Here is a 20,571-nt window from a genome sequence, read left to right on the forward strand (position 1 = left end):
TGGGGAGAAAAATAAACTGAAGTCTCCTGCTCTAGCCTCCCACTAATCCTTGTGCTTTCATGCAGCTAGTGGGCACGCCACCTCCTTCAGATTTTAGAGTCATCAGTCGTCTTGGTTTGGCACCCACACACAATGCAGGGATACCAAGTAGGCAAGGTGTTTTGGAAGAGTTGAGATGTACCTACACCAAATATCTCCCGTTAACCACCTGAGGTGCCTCAAACAACACCTTCCATTCCCAGGTAGAGGGACGAGGTGGTCAGTTGGCCATGCTGTATATATAATTTCTCATCCCCCATGCAAACTAACATCTGCAAGTTTGCAAAGGCAGGGCTGAGGACCCAGCTCCACCCCAATTCTTTGCGTTAATTTATAAGGTAACATTTAGACAAAAGAGCATGCCAAGACAGCTGGGACCCCAGTGTAATAACGGGATTGATGCCCAACGAGTGCACTGAAACAAGACTTTGACAGTCACCTGTTCCTCCTCTTGTACGCAGCGTCCCTGTATGAGAGGAGGAGTTGACTCCACCGAACACCGTCAGTCCTTGGCCTCCTGTGGCATGGAAGTTGTTGTAGTTTGGAATTGAAGTCACACCGAAGCTGGGATAGTGCTGTGGCGTGGGATCTGTGCCATAGCGGTAGCCTGAACTTTGTGTTAAACTCCCATCCCTCTCATCAGTCAGTTTTGTTGCTTCTTTGTCCTTACATTGCACACAGCCCATTATCTAAAATCCTAGAGGAGAAAGGAAAAGAGAACCGTTCACACATTTATGATCATCAGACCTCCCTCAAACTCACGTATGATGAGGATCAAACTAAGTTCACTGCTCAAAACCTATTTATTTATTTATTTTGGAAAAAAAAAAAATCAAAGCATTGACAACACGTTTGAAAATAAACAGCAACGTGTTGAAAAAGCTCACATCAAATTCTACCTCACAGTGCTTTCCCATCAGGGCTGAGGAGGTCCCTCCTGTTCTTGTAGGAGCCTCAGCTCAAAGGCTGAAAATTGCTCGCTTGCAGGAGGGTAGGAGGAAGAAATCTCCCTCGCTCATCCTTTACTAGGAAAGCACAACTGCCAGGCAAAGACACAGCCAAAAAGTACTGCTGGAGGTGTTCAGGTCTGGCCCCAAAACACGAGGCACTTAACTCATTCATTTCTAACATTGTCAACCATGCAAGAGCTCCTTTGACTTCATGGAAAGGCAGTGTGGCGTTTTTTCATTGCTGGAGCTCTGTGCCACAGACAGAAAAGCAGATAATGAGCTGATAATTATCACAGCACAGGAAAGTAGGAGGGAACTCATCAGATAGCAGATGTAAAACAAAAGCAAGTGCTCCTTTATGCTATGCCGAACTGAAGGGTAAGGCGTCCTGATACCGGATGCTGGGGTAGCCAGAAGTATAAATGATCTAAGAAAGCAGAGAAAGTCGTGGAGGAATTAACATGTTAAATGCAGGCAGTCTCAAAGCCCAGGTTCCTGACTTGTAGAGACTGAGAAGGCTCACTTTGGAGAAGTTTTCTCTAAGTTTTCTAATTCTCATAACCTCAAATTCACCATCCTCAAGGGGCACTGCAAGGGCCTGGAGGGTTGATCTCTTGTAATTTTATCTGCAGACAAGTTAGGAGCCTACTTCTGTGTGAAGAAGCTCACTCTGTAGAGGGAGACAGAGGGTGAGCCACCACATTTAGGCACAGCCCTCTGTCAGGTCAGCTCCGTTACCTGCTGCTATTTTCCCTCTGTGAGCTCCAACACTGAAGGATCTGTGTGCTGCTGCTACCACACTCTTTGCTTGTGACACAAGCTGAATCTTGGCACAAAACCAAAGTTTTTGAAATCATGCGTGATGTATGTAGGGAATCAGATACCTGTCTGGATGGACCCTTAATCCAAACAGCTATGGTGAATCCTACATGTAACCCGGCACACAGGCACTGGGCTCGAGATGCTCATGCTGCAAGAAAGAGCAGTGACAACAGAAAAATCTTTAAAAAAAAAATGAATTGCAGGACATACTTTCTCCGGGATATATAAATAGGCAGCGAGAAAATGCACAGCTCAGGAAAAAAAAAAAAAGATAGCAAAGCACATTTCCCCCCCTTATTTCTTCTCACATTTCAGCCAATATCCGTCACTTAGAGTAAATAAAAAGCATATCCTTTTTCAAATATCCTCGTTTTTCTGTAGCTGCCAGGCTGCCTATTTTGTATGCCTTACCCCAACATCAACACAGGAAATTAGCTTTGACAAACTGGGATTCAGAAAAAGCATATTCCTCTGCTGCTAATGCCTGAAAAACATGCGGCAGCTCCCTGTTAGTCTGTGACAGCTCACAGACACCTAGACACCTGCTCCGTAAGTCTAACCTGCCTAATTAGAAAAACCTTCTGTTGAAGGGTGTTTTCCACAATTTGAAGATACCATCAGCTATTCTGCAAGCCCGTTCTGAAAAACAATTTCCATTTTAATATATTTCCCTGAGCCATACTGCCTGCAGTCAGCACACATCCACCATCTCCTGCTCTTAGCTTAACTTGAAGGCGCTCTTTTTGCATTTCTCCATTTCTTCATTCACTCAGCAGCGTGCCCGTATCAAAACTTTTGTGTGGAGGTGCCCAAGCCAGCTCGCACAGAATCACAGACTGGTTTGGGTTGGAAGAGACCTTAAAGCCCATTCAGTTCCAGCCCCTGCCATGGGCAGGGACACCTCCCACCAGCCCAGGTTGCCCAAAGCCCCATCCAGCCTGGCCTTGAGCACCTCCAGGGATGGGGCACCCACAGCTTCTCTGGGCAAGAGAGAGGGGGAACCCAGTGCAGCACGTTGGGTCAGAGGGATGGGTCAGGGACTTGGTGCTTAGATCCATGCACAGAAAGCAAGGCCCAGGCAGCTGAGCAAATGCTGCTGCACAGGGTGACACCATGGGGGAATCCCTGATCAGGAGGCTCAGATGGGAAAGAGTGAGCCATTGTAGTGCTCAGATTAATAGGTGCAAGTGCTGGCACACACATTCATTCACTCCAGACTAGTGAAGTGATAACGCAGGCTTTACTATTTAATGCAGAATCTCAGCAGCCTTTTTGTTGCCTTGAAACCTTACCTCCCTGTGAAACTCTAGTGCCTCCTCCCCTTCCCTCTCCCAGCTCTGTTTCTCCTCTTATTTGTTCCCATGTGTTTTCACTGGAAAAAGAAAAGTAGAAAAGAAAGCAAAAGAATGAAAGTAAAAGAAAGAGATGGGAAACACGAAGTCTAGAATAGTACAGGAGAAAGAGATTTTCTTGTGGCTGCTGCTTTTGCAGACATGAAAAAATATGTATGAGAGAATTATTGTTCAGCCAGCCCTATTGCTCATTTGCAAACTTTCAGCTGAGCAGGGGAAAAACCCTCCACTGAAATCTGGGAAGATTTCACATATCATGCCATGAGGGCTCCCAGGACAGCCCTACACACTTCATTTACTCATTTTAGTCAATTGGTAAGGAAAAAGCAAAAACTACAAATCTGCTGCAAAAATAATCAATGCATTAATTCTGAAGAAAGTGAATAAACCAGGAGATGGTACACATACGTACCAGCAGTACGTAGAATAATAATGGTTTGGGAGGTTATTTTTATAAGGAATGACATGAATAGAAAACCTCTGAATTATCAGTGCCTTGGTATTTTTTTTTTCTTCTCCTTTTATATTTTGCTGCAGTGGCAGCACACAAGGAAGGAAAATTTGATGCAAAGTCGGTGACTGACAGAAAGGGTTTTTTCTTTCTGTTGCCCCCTTCTAGTCTGTCACAGTGTCCAGACAATCCGAGCATGAAGACTACTTGATTGTAGTCTCTTGTAAAATGTGACAGAGGGTGTTACATGCATGCATCTTTTTGAGCCAAGTCCTTGGAAGTTGTTTATTCCTGGCTGAAAGGAGCCAGCTAGCTGCGTTGTGTCAGGGGGAGTTTAAATGTGAGAGAATACATGGATGCATGCGCACGCTTCAAGCAATTTCAGCTAACTAAGGGTTTTCCTAGACAATAAATATAACCTCCATTCAGCATCAGCCTTTGTATCAATGAATGGATTCCAAAACCCAATCTCCTTCAGTATCACAGAGCAGGCATTTCATATCCTAAAGTCTGCTCACCCTGCATGTTAGCACTTGGAGCTCTGGAAGGCTGGAGTTCTTCAGCCAGCTCTGAGATCACCAAAAAAAACAAAATCTGGAGCTGTTTTACACTGAATTCTCTGGAGACAAGCACACAGTGTTGTTCAATCAACATGCTATGCAACTTACGGTAAAGGAACAAGATTTTATTCCATTTCCATTAGGAAAGGCAGCATTTCTCAGATGCATGTGTTATGGGGTCATGCGGCATTATCATAATTTGCCACTGGAACTGCTAAGAGGTATGTAACTAGCCTAATTAAAATTAACTTTTCTTATGCAAACGTATTCCATTTGTTTGTTTTAAAGATGCATTTTTATGGGCGATATAAAATGTGTTTTCATTAAAATATAAAACATGTACGGTTTTTTGAGACTTCCTCAGAGACAAGTGAAAATACCCATTATTTGTCTCCTTTCTTGACCTTGTTATATTTCTTCAACTCGAACATTTACATTGCAAGTAATCCCTCATCAGTTCACCCAGAAGAGTAGTTTCCACCCACATGGATTTATTTGACAAATTTATTTGACATGCCATTATTTGACAATGATATAAAATTATTTTTATCACTACTAATTAATTTATATAATAATAGCTCCTTAATTATGTTTAGCACTGTTGCCTGGTTGGTAATCAAAGCCTAAGGAAAGTCCAAGAGTACTAGAAAGCAAAAGTCTGTTTTTCATACTTTGACTTTAAAAGAAAAAGCTCCAACTTGTGATATTTGAAAAGTAAAAAGTATTGATGAGCCACGGCCTACTCTAGCTTCTGCAGCTGTAAACCATCAAGAGATGGATGGGAAGATAACTGGTGTAAATTCATTGCTTCACAGCATCAGAAGCTTTTCCATAAGATTTTGCAACTAGTGCCTGAAAATACTGAATTTTCCCAAACCTGCTTTTCCTGAACCTGCTTTTTTTTGAGTATTGTAGGAGAAAGTAGGTCCTTGAAATGCTTGAGGGACATACACAGGGAGATGAAGGGAGACATCCACCTGTTCTACGCACTCCCACCCATGCCATGGTCTCCTTGGCATCCCTTGCCTGGGGATGGAGATCACTCCAGGGGAGAGAGCTTCGATCGGCAGGAGAGCTGGGGAGTGAGTGCAGAGCCCATAGTGCTTTGTTCCTCTTCCTCTGCACAGCTTTCTGTGGAAGGAAATCCGCTTGTGCATTTTCAGGAGAACTTCTTTCAAGTAAGTGAGAGAGATGAAAGAGAAAGGCTGGGTGAACGGTAACTCTTTTTCTGACCAAACCTTACAAATCTTGACTGGAAAGCACCAGCAGGAAAGCCAAATTAAAGAACAGGCATGTTGAAAGGGAATCGGAAGAACAAAATCCTTGGCTTTTATTCCGCCTCTGTGGTGAATGTGTTTGCTAATCAAACCAAGGCTTGCATCCAGCATGGCAGTGAAGAAAAACATCCTCTAAGGGACATCTTCTTGGTGTTTTATGTTTTGCTGAAAGCAGTAAAGAATTATCAGTCCATGACATCAAATGAGCCAAATTTCATGACTTACAGTAGGATTTAATATTCAAAATGCCACATTCTGGGTTATCGTGAAGATGAAGAACAGAAAAAGCTTTCCAAGAATAAGAACTACAAGAACTGTTAAGAGACATTTCAGCTTTCTGTGGAAATGCCTCCTGCAGGCTAGATAGAGGGAATAATCAACACATAACTTTATCCCGAAATTGAAACGTCTGACTTTTCACGTCACCATTAGTAGCTCCCCGGAGAGAAACTGATGGAGTAAGTATTTTGAAACATAAGCCTGAGACACATTAAAAAATACGATTTTCAGGAAACTCTTGCTCACCCACTTTGACTATTACAAGCCATAGGAAGGCAGCCCAAGATGGGCAACAAATGAGCACTTAAAACTAGTGCTACACAGACTGGGAATTCTCACACAGTCTGCTAGCTGACCTCTTGTTGACTTGCATGTACGCTGATAGTAGCACGCTGAATTTCCAGAATCCAGTCTGGGCCTGTTTCAAAAGCAACATGTGGAATATCTCAAAGAAGCCGGTCAGGGAGTACTGGACCCTGGCAGACCTGTTAGAGGACTGCCTCCAGCTTGACCAGTGATTCCACAACTTACAGGAGTCATGGAGCAGGGCAGAAAGATACAAGAAATGTTGTAACGTAACTGGAACTGTTGAGCATTATTCATTAGTTCTCAGGCTGGTAGGTTACTGATTTCTGTATAAATACATACCATTTTTATACTCAGCAGAACCAGTGTAACTAACGTCCCAATCTGGAAAGAAGGGAAGTTTACTGCAATGTGATAGATTTGGTTCAGCCTTATAAGATGATAGAGAACGTGAATTTGTATAGACTTCCTCTAAATCTACACATGCACTACACCTGTCCTACAACTGGATGTACAGTGACTATGTACATAAGTACATAAGAATATGTACAAAATCGCACATACACCATGTGGTATGCCTGAACAAAAGGCCTGACACAACAGGGCAAAACTTCAAGTTTTGTATGTATCAGGTCAAGTATGTTTCAGGAACAATGAATGCATTGAAACTGCATTTTCACGAGAAAAACAACACTGAAAAATGCTTGGGCTGCATTCATTTGATTTTTGAAAGGAGTCCTTTAAAGCTCCACCCCCAGTTTCTCCTTTAGTGGGCTGAACAGAAGAATCTCCGCATTTTAATGCAGGCTTGTTTGCCTGCAGCAGCCCAAAGTCTGACAACAGGAGCAGGCCAGTGCACAGTGACAGCTACCCTCCATGCAGGAACAGCAGGAAGAGCCATCGCAGATGAGCTCCTGCTGCCATAGTGCTCTGGCTCAAAGCTAATGCCTTTTACCGTGTTGGAGCACCCTCACTCTTGTTTCTTGTCGGCATAAAGTTGCTTTGGAAGTCTTCTGCAGTGGTGGCCGAAGCCACTCAGGAGAATGAACAGCTCCCGTGGGCCATGAGACGAGCAGAGCTTGCAGGGAGCTTTGAAGTGCCGCTGTCCGTCCCGCTGCTCCTCCCCAGTGACAGCCCGACGGGGGATGCAGCTGTGGAAACGGCGACCTCCTGACACCACAGACCATGTTGAAGTTCTAACACATGTCCGCAGCTGTGCTTGCCTTCCCTTCTTGCCCCCTCTGGGGCCTGAACTAAAAGCCACTTATGCAAGACTAAGAGATTTGTGCTGCTCCTTGCCTGCTCAGCTTCAGCCAGCCTCCGAGGCCAGGACCAGTGAAGGGAAGGTGCAAGCTGAAGGATTTCACTAAACTACAACCAGACTGTTGGTTTCTTTCCGAGGCTGTGAACAAAGCTTTCCCTAGGGCAGGACCACTGAAAGCCAAGAAGAAAGAGTGATGATGTCTTGACAAACAGCCCCATTGCCCTGCTGGTGCTGCTCAATGGGTCTGGCATTCTCCAGCCCCTGTGTTGCTTCAGTGTGAGAGAACTACTCAAAACTAGGTCACATTTATTACAGACTAGAGAGGGAAAAGGAAGTCGGTGTTCCTGTTGGGCAGGAGTGACAGTAAAAGCCTCCCCATGTGGTGCTGGCTGGAGGGACCGTGGTGGTGGGGCCGGCCGGTAGCTGGCTGGGGAGGGGACACCATCAAGGCCATGAGGAAATGCACGAGCACAACGCAGCTGTCTGCCCAGCCAAAATCAAAAGCTTGTGCTTTTGATTTCCCAATGCAAAAGCTTTCCCAGTGGAAAGAGGAAAGAGCAGGAGAAAAACCCTCCTGCCAACAAAAGGACACTTGGCCACCTCTCTGTTTCTAGTTCCTTTGTCAGCCAAGTCTATGAATGTCATGGCCTCATCTTTAAAAAAAAAACAACAGCAAATTCTTTTCCATTCTCTGTGACATACTCCTTTCAGAAAAAAAAAATAAAACAGAACAAAACGTAAAAAGTAATTTTAAAAACATCTCACCCTGCAATCTCTTAAAGTAGCAGTAGTTGAGTTACACCTTGCACTATCTTAGGGTATTTGTTTCTTTAAAAAAAATGCCCTGGAAAAATGCAGCACAGAAAGATCAATTGTGAGGAGAGGTTCTCTCATGTTTTCTTTTTTTTTTTTTTTATTTTTTTCTTTTGCCACCAACATCCAGACTTCAGTTGTAATCTAAAAGAAAGAAGCTTACTTACAGCCAAGTTGATAAGGAGTGCCTGCAGGTTTTACATTCGCACTGATGAGCGAGTCAGACTCAAACCTTCAGTCAGGATTTCTTTTCTCTTTCTTGCTCTTAAAATGAGTTAAGGGAAGGTTTGAAATTAACAGCTAAAGGCAGCAGCTACACACAGTGAACACACTGCTTACTCTGCAATGCAAAACCCAGAGAGGATGAGTCTGTCCTCGGTTCTGAGTAACACACAAGAAGACAATGTAAATTCAATAGCATGATTTCAAGCTACGTTCCTCCTTCATCAAGTTGCTTGTGGTGGCTCTATTCACTAGCCGAGAGAAGTGGGTGGATGGTCTGCATAAGCATTTTGAGCTAATGTGCCTAAATTTTAAAGTGCCTTTTAAGTATATACATTAGAAATCCTGTATCAAAAGAACAACTGCCGCAAATGTCAGAATCATTTTATCTAGGAAAGAGAAGAAGTGAAACAGTGTCTCTGCTGATTTCCTCTTTCTTTTCTCCCCTAGGAGAACAGAAAGATGATTGCAGGTTGATGCACACTTCTGATTTTTTTTCTCTCAATTCTTATTTTTAGAATCCACCCAGGATTAATGGGTGTTCATCTGATTCGCAGTATGAGAGCTGCACAGAGGAGAATGCAAAATGTGAATCAGGATGGGCAGAAAAGGGAGGGGAAAAAGGGAGGGATGAAGAAGTTTATCCTGCTTGCTTCTTTCAAACATGTAAGAAGCAGAGAGTAAGATTTTCAAAAAAACAGCCCCACAAAACACAAACATTGCTGTCTCCCCACCTCCCTTTGCCTATGCACAAATGAAACTAACATCTCTGCCTTGTCTGATTTCTGGCTTGTGACTGAAGAACTCGGGAGGATGTGACAGCAAGGAAATGGGAGCAAGCTGAGCCTCAGAAACATTGAGAATTTACTTTGAGACCATTCAAGAATCTGTTCCCTCCCAAAGGGGCTCGCATTTCATCTAGGTTACTACTGCTCGTATTTTAGAAGTGTTACTTAGATTCCTTATTTGTCAAGTTACGTTGGTGAAAAAAAAAATAAAAATCTCTCCTTCCTTAACAGGAGCAAAAATTAGCTTATGGCCAGGTCACAAAACAATCTCCAGTCTTCATACCATAACTGCAACTGGCTTTAGCTACAAGGGCAAAGATACTCACAGGTAGAGACCCCCAGGGAGGATGGCAACCACATGGTGACAAAGGTCAGTGAACAACTGAAGCACTGAAGTCAGACTACATCAGTAGCAGGAAGACACTAAAACTCTGCCTACACTGACACAAAATTAAAAAAAGGTGCTACAAGTGAGACCTATTTTCTCAAACTCAGTGTTGCCACTGTGGTTTTACTGCACAACAGCTGAATTACCCTAGGTAGAGTGTACTGGGTGGCTGGGATGGAGTTAATTTTCTTCATAGGAGCCAGTCAGGTGCTGGTTTAGATTTGTGACCAACACATGTTGAGAGCACACCAGTGTTTTAGCCGTTGCTGTGCACTGCTTGCACAGCTTCAAGGATTTTTCTGTTTCTTATTCTGCTCCCACAGAGATGAGGCTAGGGGTTGCATTGGGTTTACATGGCAAGGTTTTGGTAGCGGGAGGGCTCCAGGGGTGGCCTCTGTGAGCAGAGCCCAGCAGCTGCCCCAGGTCAGAGCAGAGCCAGCTCCAGACAGCTCCAAAAGGGACCCGCTGCTGGCCAGAGCCAGGCCAGGGAGCAATGCTGGGTGGGCCTCTGGGAGAGCAGACTAAAGGAAGGGGAAGAAAACTGCTGTGCAACAGCAAGTGGGAGAGAGGAATGAGAACATGAAGGTGAGTGCAGCAGGAGGGCAGGAGGTGCTCCAGGCACACAGCAGCAGTTCCCCTGTGGCCTGTGGAGAGGCCCCTGGTGGAGCAGGCTGTCCCCCTGCAGCCCATGGGTCCCACATGGAGCAGATCTCCACGCTGCAGCCCCCCCATGGGTGGACGAGCCCCCAGTGGAGCAGGTGGATGTGGCCTGGAGGAGGCTGTGGCCCATGGGGGACCCATAGTGGGGCCGTTTGCTCCTGGGGGATGGATGGACCTCATGGGACGGAGCCGTGTGGGAGCAGTTCTTGAAGAGCTGCTGCCTGTGGGCAGCCCCTCAGGCTCAGTTTGGGAAGGACAGCATCCCCTGGGAGGGACCCCATGGGGAGCAGGGGCAGAGAGGGACCGTGAGGGAGCGGCAGAGATGAAGCCTCAGGGACTGACCACAGCCCCCATTCCCTGTTCCCCTGCACCTCTTGGGGGAGAATGTAGAATAAGGTGGATGGAGGGGAAGGTGGTTTTTAGTTTGCTTTTAGTTTCTCATTGTTCTAGTCTGCTAGTGATAGAAAATAAATTATATTAATCTCTCTATGCTGAGTCTGTTTTGCCCATAATGATCATTGTTGAGTGATTCCTCTGTCCTTATCTTTGAGCCCTTTTCCATCCTATTTTCTCCCCCTTTTCCTTTGAGGAGGGGTCTGAGAGAGGGCTGTGGTGGAGTTCAGCTGCCTAGCAGGGTAAAACCACCACAGGGATGTGCAACAGGCTGGGAGGAGACACAGCTGGGACAGCTGGCACAAACTGACCACAGACATATTCCAGACCATACAGCATCATGCTCAGCAGTGAAACTGGGGGGGATTTTCTGAAAACAGCCATAGCTCAGAGGCTGGCTGGGCACTGCTCTGCTGGTGGGAGTTGGTGAGGGAGTGCCTTTACATCACTTGTTTTCTTTTCATTTCCTTCACTTATTAAACCCTATATATCTCAGCCCATGAATTCCTTTTGCTTTTGCCCTTCTGATCCTCTCCCCCATGCTGATGGGGGACAGTGAATGAGCAGCTGGGTGGGAGATTAGCTGCTAGCTGGGGTCAGCACACCGCAGTGAGCAATATGTAAGTCTTTCTGTTCCTGGCCTGGAAAATAACTTCAGAGGCACACAGGTTAAACTGTGTTCACCTGATGGGCAAGAATTGAGATGCTGCCTGGAGATCAATTTGGATTATAAAATGACACATTACCATCTCTTCCTTTTTTAGCAGAGATATTGAAATCTCAAAATGAGAGCATAGCAGGCTGAGATTACAGTGATAAACACTCTGGACAGTGGGACACAGAAGGAAACAGGTCCTCACTTGCATTCTCTCATACAGAAGAGTGGCAGTACCAATGCATGCAGTCCTCTGCTGTCCAGCTATAGAGGCCACTAAGACTCAAGATTCCCAGCTCTGTTTTGCTATGTACTCTACAAACTGCAGGTCTCTTCTGTTAGCCAGTGAAGATGGAGCTTAAAAAGACATCAAGGGCTAAGGGCCACGAAAATAGATCCTGCTATGATAATGTGCATTTTCCAAAAGCCAGCAAACAGCTACAAGACCCTACCACACGGATCAAAATATTTAAGTATTGCTAAACACATGGCAGGCAGATCTGTTTTAAAGCTTTATGTCCATGTCTGAGGGCAAGTAGAATGGAGAAGGATGCATTAATTTGATTTCATCATGAACCTGAGGTTATTGCACATACAGCTCTGGGAATGATCTCTGGGAATGATCTCCAAGGGTTACTCATGTGTAGCGACCCTCAGCTACAGGTCAGAACCTGGGCCTTCAGGTTAAAGCTCCTGCAACCTGCTCACTGCAACTATAGGAGGTCCTACTTTAATCCTTCATAGCCTAAGCAGAAAGTCACATTGAAATAAAGGACTGAATGGCAGTTGTGGATATTTACATTGGTGTCAGGGATGAAAATCCTTTCTGCTGGCAAGGACAGCAAAACAGCCCAAGGCAATGTGAAGGTTAGCCACCAGTCACGGCACTGCCTCTGCTCAGAAGCATGGACTAGTCGCTTTCAGATTATTTTTCTATGACTCAATGAGCGATAAAAACAGCAAACGTCAATACTTCTTGTATTCCCTCCTCTCAAGCCAGAAGTATCCACCCAGAACTATGATTTATTATTGTTTTTTCTCCCACTTTCTTTCTTTCTTTCTCTCCCAGGATCCATATGCTTAAGAAAAGAAACTATGCTTTAAGTCAGGCCTGTGAATGAAGGTACATTTGCAAACGTCTAACAACACACCTGAAAATTCTGTTAGTCATGCAGAACAGAGTGTGGATGTTTGCCCAAATGGACATTTGCTCAACCTGGCATGCAGGATTATCTACAACAGTGTTCCTTGACCTGTGATCCAAGGGAGCACTGGGGCCCAAAACCCATCAGGTGGTCCACAAGCCCATAGCTCATGCATGACCAAGCACATACACATCCCCTGGACTCTGGCAGCATTATGCAGATGGTGCTTGATCTCCCCCTCACACTCCCTGCATGCCCTCCTCGGTTTTACTGGTTCTCTGGGTATGAACAGTTAACAAAGCATTGACCCAAAGTGCTCCTGCGGACAGCTCCAACCACCCTCACTGGAAAAAAAAAATGAAAAGAGCACTCTGTGAGGAAGAGGTGGACAACAGAGGTTTCTGGTTCTTTGTATTTAAGACAAAAAAGGGAAGTGGAGAATGGGATGATGACCTGGAGCAGACAGGCTTGGCTTCACTAGAAGTGACTGCTTTGTGATACACCTGGTAGACTACACAACTGCAGATAATTCAGGAGATCTGGAGATCCTGCCTGGACTTCTTCCCTGTTTCCTTGCACAAAAAGACAAAACCTGAAGACTGCTGAAGTTAACAACTAGGTGAATAGCAGAGTACAGATGTCAGATTTGTGGATCATGGGGAGAGAGTGTGGCAGAGAAAAAGTGACCTCTTGATGGGGAAAGAATACACACTCCATAAACCAGGCTGGCAAAACAAGCTAGGTTAAATACGCACCCAAAAGCACATTCAGCACAAAACCATGGTACTGAGCACAACACTAACCAAAGCAGATATTGTAAGAGGATGACCCTTTTCAGTTCCTTATATGTTAATTATAAGCATCTGTAAAAACAGACAAACCTTTTGTCTGCAGAGGAGCAATGCAATGAATATTCCTGAAAACTGCTGGCTAGATGTAGGTTATTAGAATATTAAAAGAAATAGTTGTAACCAACTCAAGAAGTCCAAATAGAAGAGGGGAATTGACAGTCCCTGTATGTCAGAAACGATGTCTGAGTCACTGAGAACTTGGAAGTACGTAATCTAAGTAATCTTGGATATTTATGAATGAAGATGCACCCATTTGAGGTATGAGCTGGTGTCTGCCACAAGCTGCTGTCACCACAGTAGGGATTAGGATAACTGGCTTCTTCAGTGTCTCTTGCCAGTAAGTTGACACTTGCCAATGAGTCATATGTAGTGTAGACCTTGCAGCACCACAGGGAATGGAGAACTCAGAGTTCACAGAATGCGGATCACAACGTGAACAGCTTATGGGACGTTGCTAAACTGCACAGCTTACTGCCAAACCCTGTGGTTAGCCTACCTTGTCAAGCAAGCCGGACTGGGTGCCGTGCTCCTTGCCCCAGCCCCAGGGACAGCAACGTGCAGGAGCTGCAGTGCTGCCACAAGCACAGCACAGTGCTGGCCATACGATGTGGCTGGATTAAGAGAGGAGCCAGACAATCCCTGCTGCAAACTTTGTCTCAGTAGAAAGGAAATGATCACAACCTAGAAGGTTACTGGTTGTTTAGACTGAAAAGCACTGACACTTTCTGTGCAAATAGCTAACACTGTCTGCAATCAAATCCAGACCAGTAAAATTTTATGTGTTATATGAACATACACTCTTCATCTATACATAAATTAAAAACAGTGCATGCTTTCTGAGAGGGAATTTCACAAAACTAAAGCAAATGGGAGTCAAATCAGGCTGTCGACAGAATTTGAAGTTGCTGACATCTGCGAATGGTTTAAGACATTTCCTAAATGCCTACAATATTACAACTGTGAAAAGAAGACTAGGATAGATAAAAATAACACACAATGAAAAAAAAAACAAAAAAACAACAGCAACAGCTGGGCTTACCAGGGAAGTGAAAAAAAGATATGATGTGTTATATATAAAACCTACATATGAAGAGAAAAAGAGGAAAAGATAATAACAAGACAAAGATCATATCAAAGAGGCAAGAAGATGCTATGAAAAATTAAGACAGATAAATCAGATATGAGATTTTTTATTATTCTAAGCAGATTATGAAAGACAGATTCTGAGCAATAAACATGGTAGAATAATTCAGAACAACACAACAGAGGCAGAAGTTACTTAGCAAATATTTCTGATTAGCACACAAGTAAAAGGCCAGGTGTTCTGTCTAGGATTATGATGAAATAATTTCCCACCACAGCAGAAACTAGAGAGGACGCTAAGCAATGTGTACAAGATTCTAGGTGTTTCCAATTAGTTGGTAGACAAACTTGTCTCAGAAGCTTTCAGATAGCTAGCCTCTGAGCTGCTGCTGCCACTTCTACACGGTTCTGGGCTGCTGGGGATGTACCAGGGGCAGAAAGATGGCTCTTGTTGGGTCAGTGCTTGTGAAACGTAAAAAGTAATTACTGGCCAGTTGGCTTAGTTTTAGTTGGCTTATTTATTTATTTATCTTAGTATTTTGCATAGGTTAGAACAGCCAACACAGGAGTAAATTAATAGATATTTTTAGAAAAGAAAAGAAAAAAAAAAAAAAGAAAAACAGGTTGTACAAAGTGATCTGATATTTCTTGCAAATATTACAAGTTGATTTGATGAAGGCAGTGTTGTTGACAGCATGACAAGCCTAAGTCACCTATCTTTGTCAGTAGAACATCTTTATCAAGAAACAGAATGCTTTAAAGTCCATGTGCAGTGTGCTTCATCCATTCATGGACAGCAGGACTCTATACATGAAGAGTAGTACTACTTGAGGTCATGCAAAAAACTCAAATGTATCTTATACTGAAGTCAATTCCGAATCCACAATCATATTAAATGTATTAAAAAATTGATAAATTAAGTCCAAGTGTAACTTTAAATGGGAAACTATTAACAAACAGATGGGTTCCTATTGGGTTCCCACAGGATCATCCCTTTGCTATTTAATAGCCCTATCAGCGACCTGGATTAAAGTTAAGTACAGTTAGATAGCAAGAGTGGGGACAGCAAAAAAACAAACAACAAAAGAACAAGTCTGAGACAGAGCAAGTGGGAACTGGAGAAGGCAAGCAGCACCAGTTTGGGTGTTAATATGGCCAAGTGTAAAACGGTTGTATTACAATAAAGAATACAGGCCATACTTACAGGATGAGAGGGAGAGAGAGGACTCTATCCTCCGAAGCAGAGACTGAATACGAGACCAGGCGTCCTGGCAGGCAATCAGCTCAACATGAATTCCCAACGCAAGGCTGTGGCCAAAAGGGCTAACGCGAGCCTCAGCTGTACAAACAAATGAAAATCAAAAGATGAGTAGGTAGGTTATAGTAACTCTGCATTTGGCTCTTGTTCCTCTGCTACTTGAATAATGTAACAGGTTCTGCTGCTCCATTTTTTAAATGAAGTGTGGAAAAAAAAAAGATGAATGTCTAGGGAAGAGCGACTGAAGAACTGAAAACACTGAGGAGCAGAAGGCTTCGTTATAAACAAAAAGCTTAAAGGAAATTTTCTAATTTTGTTCATAGTATAGGAGTATTCATATGGGAAATAAATCTGGTAACTGTGGGTTCCAGCCTAGCAAAGGTGGAAAACTCACTGGAACTGGAAACTAATCCAATCCAGAATGTAAAGAGGCTTTTTTAGAGGCTTTTTTTTTTTTTTTTTTTTTTAAAAAGTAATGATCAGTTATGGGTAATTAACCATTTTGCACCACGTGTTGTGATGTACTGGCCATCTCTGCCAAGTTGTGAAGATGATCATGGTTGATTTAAAAAGGATGCATCCCCATTCAGCTTTGGTTATTAGGAGCTCTTTCAGGTAAGATCGACTGCCTGCAAAACGTCGGAGGCCAAATGAGTGATCACAGCATCAGACAGTGTCTTGTTTCCACTAAAAAAACACACACTCCTTTTCCTCTTCTTGTCAGTAATCCTGACAGCCAGGACCAGCTCATGGCACACTAAGTGACACTGGAGGAAACCTCAGCCTTCCGGGGCTGAGGTGCTGTCTCAGTATGGATGGCCCTGCCAAGGGACCTGGGTGCCACCAAGAAGGCTGCTGGCTCTGCGTCCCCAGGCAGGTGGTCTCATAAGGACCACGTGCTCTGCAGGGGACACTGAATTTACCTTGTCCTACAATATTTACACTTGGTGGGTTTTAAGGACACGGTACAAGGTTTTTGTCCAAGATTTAAAAGGCTTTATTTCATACAAACATCTCATTATAGTTAATGACTCATGATTCTACAGATAATTTTCTGTTCAACAGGTGGGAAAAGAGTGTGTTTTCCAAACTTTCGGTCCCTTTCACTGAGCAATGCCTGCCAAAACACAGCATACACTATGTAAATAAAATTGTGCTAGCAGGTTACAGACCCAGAAGCGGCATCCCATCCTCAATAAATTGATCGTAATACACAACTTCTGTAGAGTGAACTAAATCAAGAAAGCTTGTGAAAATTTTAGGGAGTAAAAAGGCCTGTCCAAGTGTAATAGATATGTATATATGTGCACATGCATTCACACTTGCCAATACCAAATGGTCTCTGCTATACCTGGTATTCCTCTCTGTTTTATCTCAAGGCTCAAAAGGATGCGATCAGCAACTCTTTATTAACTAAAGAAGCAAAGGTTTTGGAAAAGTTAATCAAGAGCAAGGTTTCAGAGCTACTAATAGAATGTGAATCAGAGCCTGATAAAGTACAGTTTGAACAGTGCATTTTTATGTATAAATACTTGCTGTCCTCCTGGATGCGTTTTTCTCCCCCTTCCTCTGGCACAATCCCACCTACAACCTACAGCATTAGGGTGTTCTGTTAAGCACGTGTCCAAGTAAGTTTTTAAACCTTCTAAAGGCTTTTTTATAAGAAAAGATGTACTATTTTAGTACTTAGATTACAAAGATCACATAACTGGAATCCACAGATTTATTTCAAAGGATGGCTTTATTGTGGTAATTTCCTAACCATAAATGTGTAGAGACTACGTAGACAAAAATAGCCTTAGCATATGGATTTTGAAAACCCTAACTTTTTGAAATATTAAGAAATAAGTCAATCCTAGGCTTTTCCTTTTACTCCAGACACACAGAGAGAGAATTAAATGGGAGACTGTGAGCCTAACCATCCGCCTCTGTAGCTCAGCCAGCCCAGACACAGCAATGCTATGGACGTGAACGCAATGAACCCCAGAAGTGTCACTTTCACAGATCTCAAGAGGCATCATTGACCTGAGGCTGCCTGCAGTTTCTGCCCCAATTCCAGTTTAATGTATTCCAGTTTGACCCTCAAGCGACAGTGCTGCCGGAGAACACGCTAAGAAACAAACGCAGGCAATTGCTTTGACATAATTCTTTTGGACGCAGGCAGATCGAAGGTACTGATGTAAACAGAGTCTAGAAAAGGGTTTCACCAGGTCTCCTCTGCTCACTGAAAAAAACAATAAGAGAAAACAGCACTACCCAAAGCCCAGCCAAACACATGCTCACCTCTCAGCAGCAGAACTCATGCATGTTGGCTGAGAAACAGCAAACTGAGGCAAACTCTTCCAAAGTATCATTTAGATATATAGATGGTGTTTGATTTATAGTTTAAATTTACACGACTTGTGTATATAACTTGCTCTTTGCATATAACTCACACGAAACATCTGTTCCATAGAGGATATTCATCTACAACCCCAGGAGCAGCATAATTCAGTCCTTTATGGCCACTGTGCACTCAAAAAGCTTACTAACACACTCCCCTCCCCTTACAGCACTGCTCTTCTTCCCCTTCTCCCCTTCTTGTAAAATTCAGGGTGCTGCTCTCAACGCCACGGTCAGGATGACACATTTCTGCCCTGCCACTCATTTAAATGCCCAAGCTTTAGCAGCTTTGTGGCTGCAGAGCTTGATGTCAGAGAACATCGCGGCGACGCTTATTTTTCTGCTCAGGGAATGTAAGAACGAAAGCTGGGGATGCTTTTTTCCAAGAGAAGGATGAATTGTGGTAGGAAACCAGATCAAGGAAGCCACAATGACAATCCTGAGAATAAAACTTTCTGACTAGTTGCAGTTGCTCCTGAAATAATTCCTCTATGAAAGGAAAAGAGAGAAGAACATACAGCGGTGATACAGTTTTTAGAACTCATATGGGAAAATACCAGGGTTGAACATGGCTCTTCCCCCAGGTTTGTACAATGAACACAGACCAAACAAGCAAATCCCAAGCTGATGCCCTCCTCCCTCTACCTCCTTGCTAAGAAAGGTTTCCACCCTTGCAACTCACAATTTTCCTTTTCTCCCATTCCTCCAGCTCCCCATCAGTCCATCCAGACAGGCTGCCTGTAATGCTATCACGCAAAAAACAGACAAGATCCTCAAGGCTTCCCCTTTCTGTGTACCTAGAATACTTCCAAGGAGAAAGTCTTATGAAGAAATTGATTCTCACTTCCCTTTTCTGCAGCTACTTGTGTGGGTAACTCTGTCACAATAAGAGTCCGCATCTGCTGTCTGACCATGACAGATAAAAATCACTGCTTGAACATCCATAAGAAGCAGGGTCTCTGAGAGATGAGTGATTACATGTTGCAGCCACTAAACTCCTTGATCCAGAATATTAAACCACCCGCGCACAAATGAAGAAACAAACTCCTGCCCTTCATCTCCTACCCTTTATGGGATCTGCTCCCACAATACGGCCACAAAGTGTGGCCCACGTTTGCATCATCATTGCAGTCAGACATGCTTTGACAGGCTTTGTCAGACATTTTGGGACCTACGTGAGTGTTTTGATGTCCAGGGAACTCGGGTTTTAAGATCTCCAATCATCAGGAATTATCAAACACTTCAGCCACGGTAGTGTATGGTGTTCTGCCCCTTGTGCAACCTAACAGAAAGAAAACTTTGTAGGCACTGCTCCAGAGAGCCAGAGGACAAAGGCTGGTCAAAAATAAGACTGGACATCCAAAGGAGTTCCCTGTCTTTCTCATGCTGTTTTGTTACATTTTTAAAGCATTTGTACAGGATGCAACAACACAGTTGAAACGTTTTCCTAGTACTAGGAATGAGGAGGGGGCTTTAACCAAAATAGAAGTTTATTAGTGTTAAATTGGATTCCCAGCTCTGGGGCTGCTATCACAGTACAATGACAGGGCGGTTAGCACAGCGAGGATTTAATAGTGCTGTCAGACAGCTTGACGAGTAGTGTTACAAAGCAGTATTACTCCAGACAGAGATAAATAAAGTATCTGCACAGTAGAATTAAAGCACGTGAAACGGAGAGAATAAGATACCTACACCATTTTGTCTAGCTGCATAGACGACACAAAGCAAAAAGCAGGAACCAAATGTGCCCATATCATTACACTGCCATTTGCACGAGTCAAGGTTTATAATTCCTTACATACAACAAGGCTGCATTTGTTGACAGCCACAGCAGTTATCAGGTTGTGCATGCTCACCGTCTTTCCAGAGCAGTGGATTGCTGACCATCTGCATGCTTTGAACATTTCTCCTTAAACGCGCCAGTCTAATTGACTTCCAGTTTTCGGTGACAGTGGTTTATCGGTTATTTGGCTACTGCAGGCTGTGACAGTATTTTTACAACAGGAAATGTTTATTCCATATGTACGAAGACTACACTTACAAGAAATAATGCAGGAAAGGAAAGTGATCTAGCTTCTATTCTGCTTCCTTCCTTCTGCAGCGTGCTGCATTGCGATGTTTGTTCCAAAACACAGATAGTAGTTCAAGGCCAAGATTTTATTTAGCCTGATCCTACAAAACAAGCCTGCAGGTAAACCACATTCAAACATCTCAAGCTGTTGTATTGCATTCACACTTGTGTAAGTGGGCTTAAAATTTCTCTTTTCAGCATTACTGAAGCTCCTATATCTACAAGTTAGTTTTTGCATCAATGCTGTGGTTTTCAAACTCCCGTGAATTAAGAACACTTCCTGAAGATGCAAACAGTATGTTGAGGAGGAAGCATCAGTTCTGAAGGGTCCTTTTTATGGTCCTGAGCTCTAGTATTCCAGGTTGTAGGACAACTGCATGCTGCATTTAGGGAGAACAGCACAATGCCTTCATAAAGCATTGCACCCTCCATGGCTGTTCCCCAAATGCTACTGCTGAAAAAAAATAATGAAAAGGACTAATTGACACGTTTCAAATCTTTGCTTTCATAAAACCAGTTTTTAATTTAGGAAGTCTGAGGTAGCCTTTTAAGAAGAAGCATT

The 20,571-nt window shown here is 43.6% G+C and overlaps 1 protein-coding gene across 5 annotated transcripts in view; it reads right to left on the reverse strand.

Moving 5' to 3' along the window:
* Positions 1 to 20,571, reverse strand: part of FYN (FYN proto-oncogene, Src family tyrosine kinase) — a 128,163-nt gene that overhangs the window by 35,582 nt on the left and 72,010 nt on the right. For 3 of the 5 annotated variants that reach the window (XM_032185809.1, XM_032185806.1, XM_032185810.1), the window contains exons 3-4: positions 15,503 to 15,637; positions 479 to 736 (exon numbers count right to left, since the gene is read on the reverse strand). In XM_032185809.1, the coding sequence (XP_032041700.1) occupies positions 479 to 725 (247 nt within the window). In that variant the 5' untranslated portion in view covers positions 726 to 736; positions 15,503 to 15,637. Of the gene's footprint in view, positions 1 to 478; positions 737 to 3,103; positions 3,177 to 15,502; positions 15,638 to 20,571 lie in introns of those variants that run through there. The other 2 variants (XM_032185808.1, XM_032185807.1) reach the window with 2 other exon arrangements.

Source organism: Aythya fuligula, chromosome 3, assembly GCF_009819795.1.
Source record: "Aythya fuligula isolate bAytFul2 chromosome 3, bAytFul2.pri, whole genome shotgun sequence".
NCBI lineage: Eukaryota > Metazoa > Chordata > Aves > Anseriformes > Anatidae > Aythya > Aythya fuligula.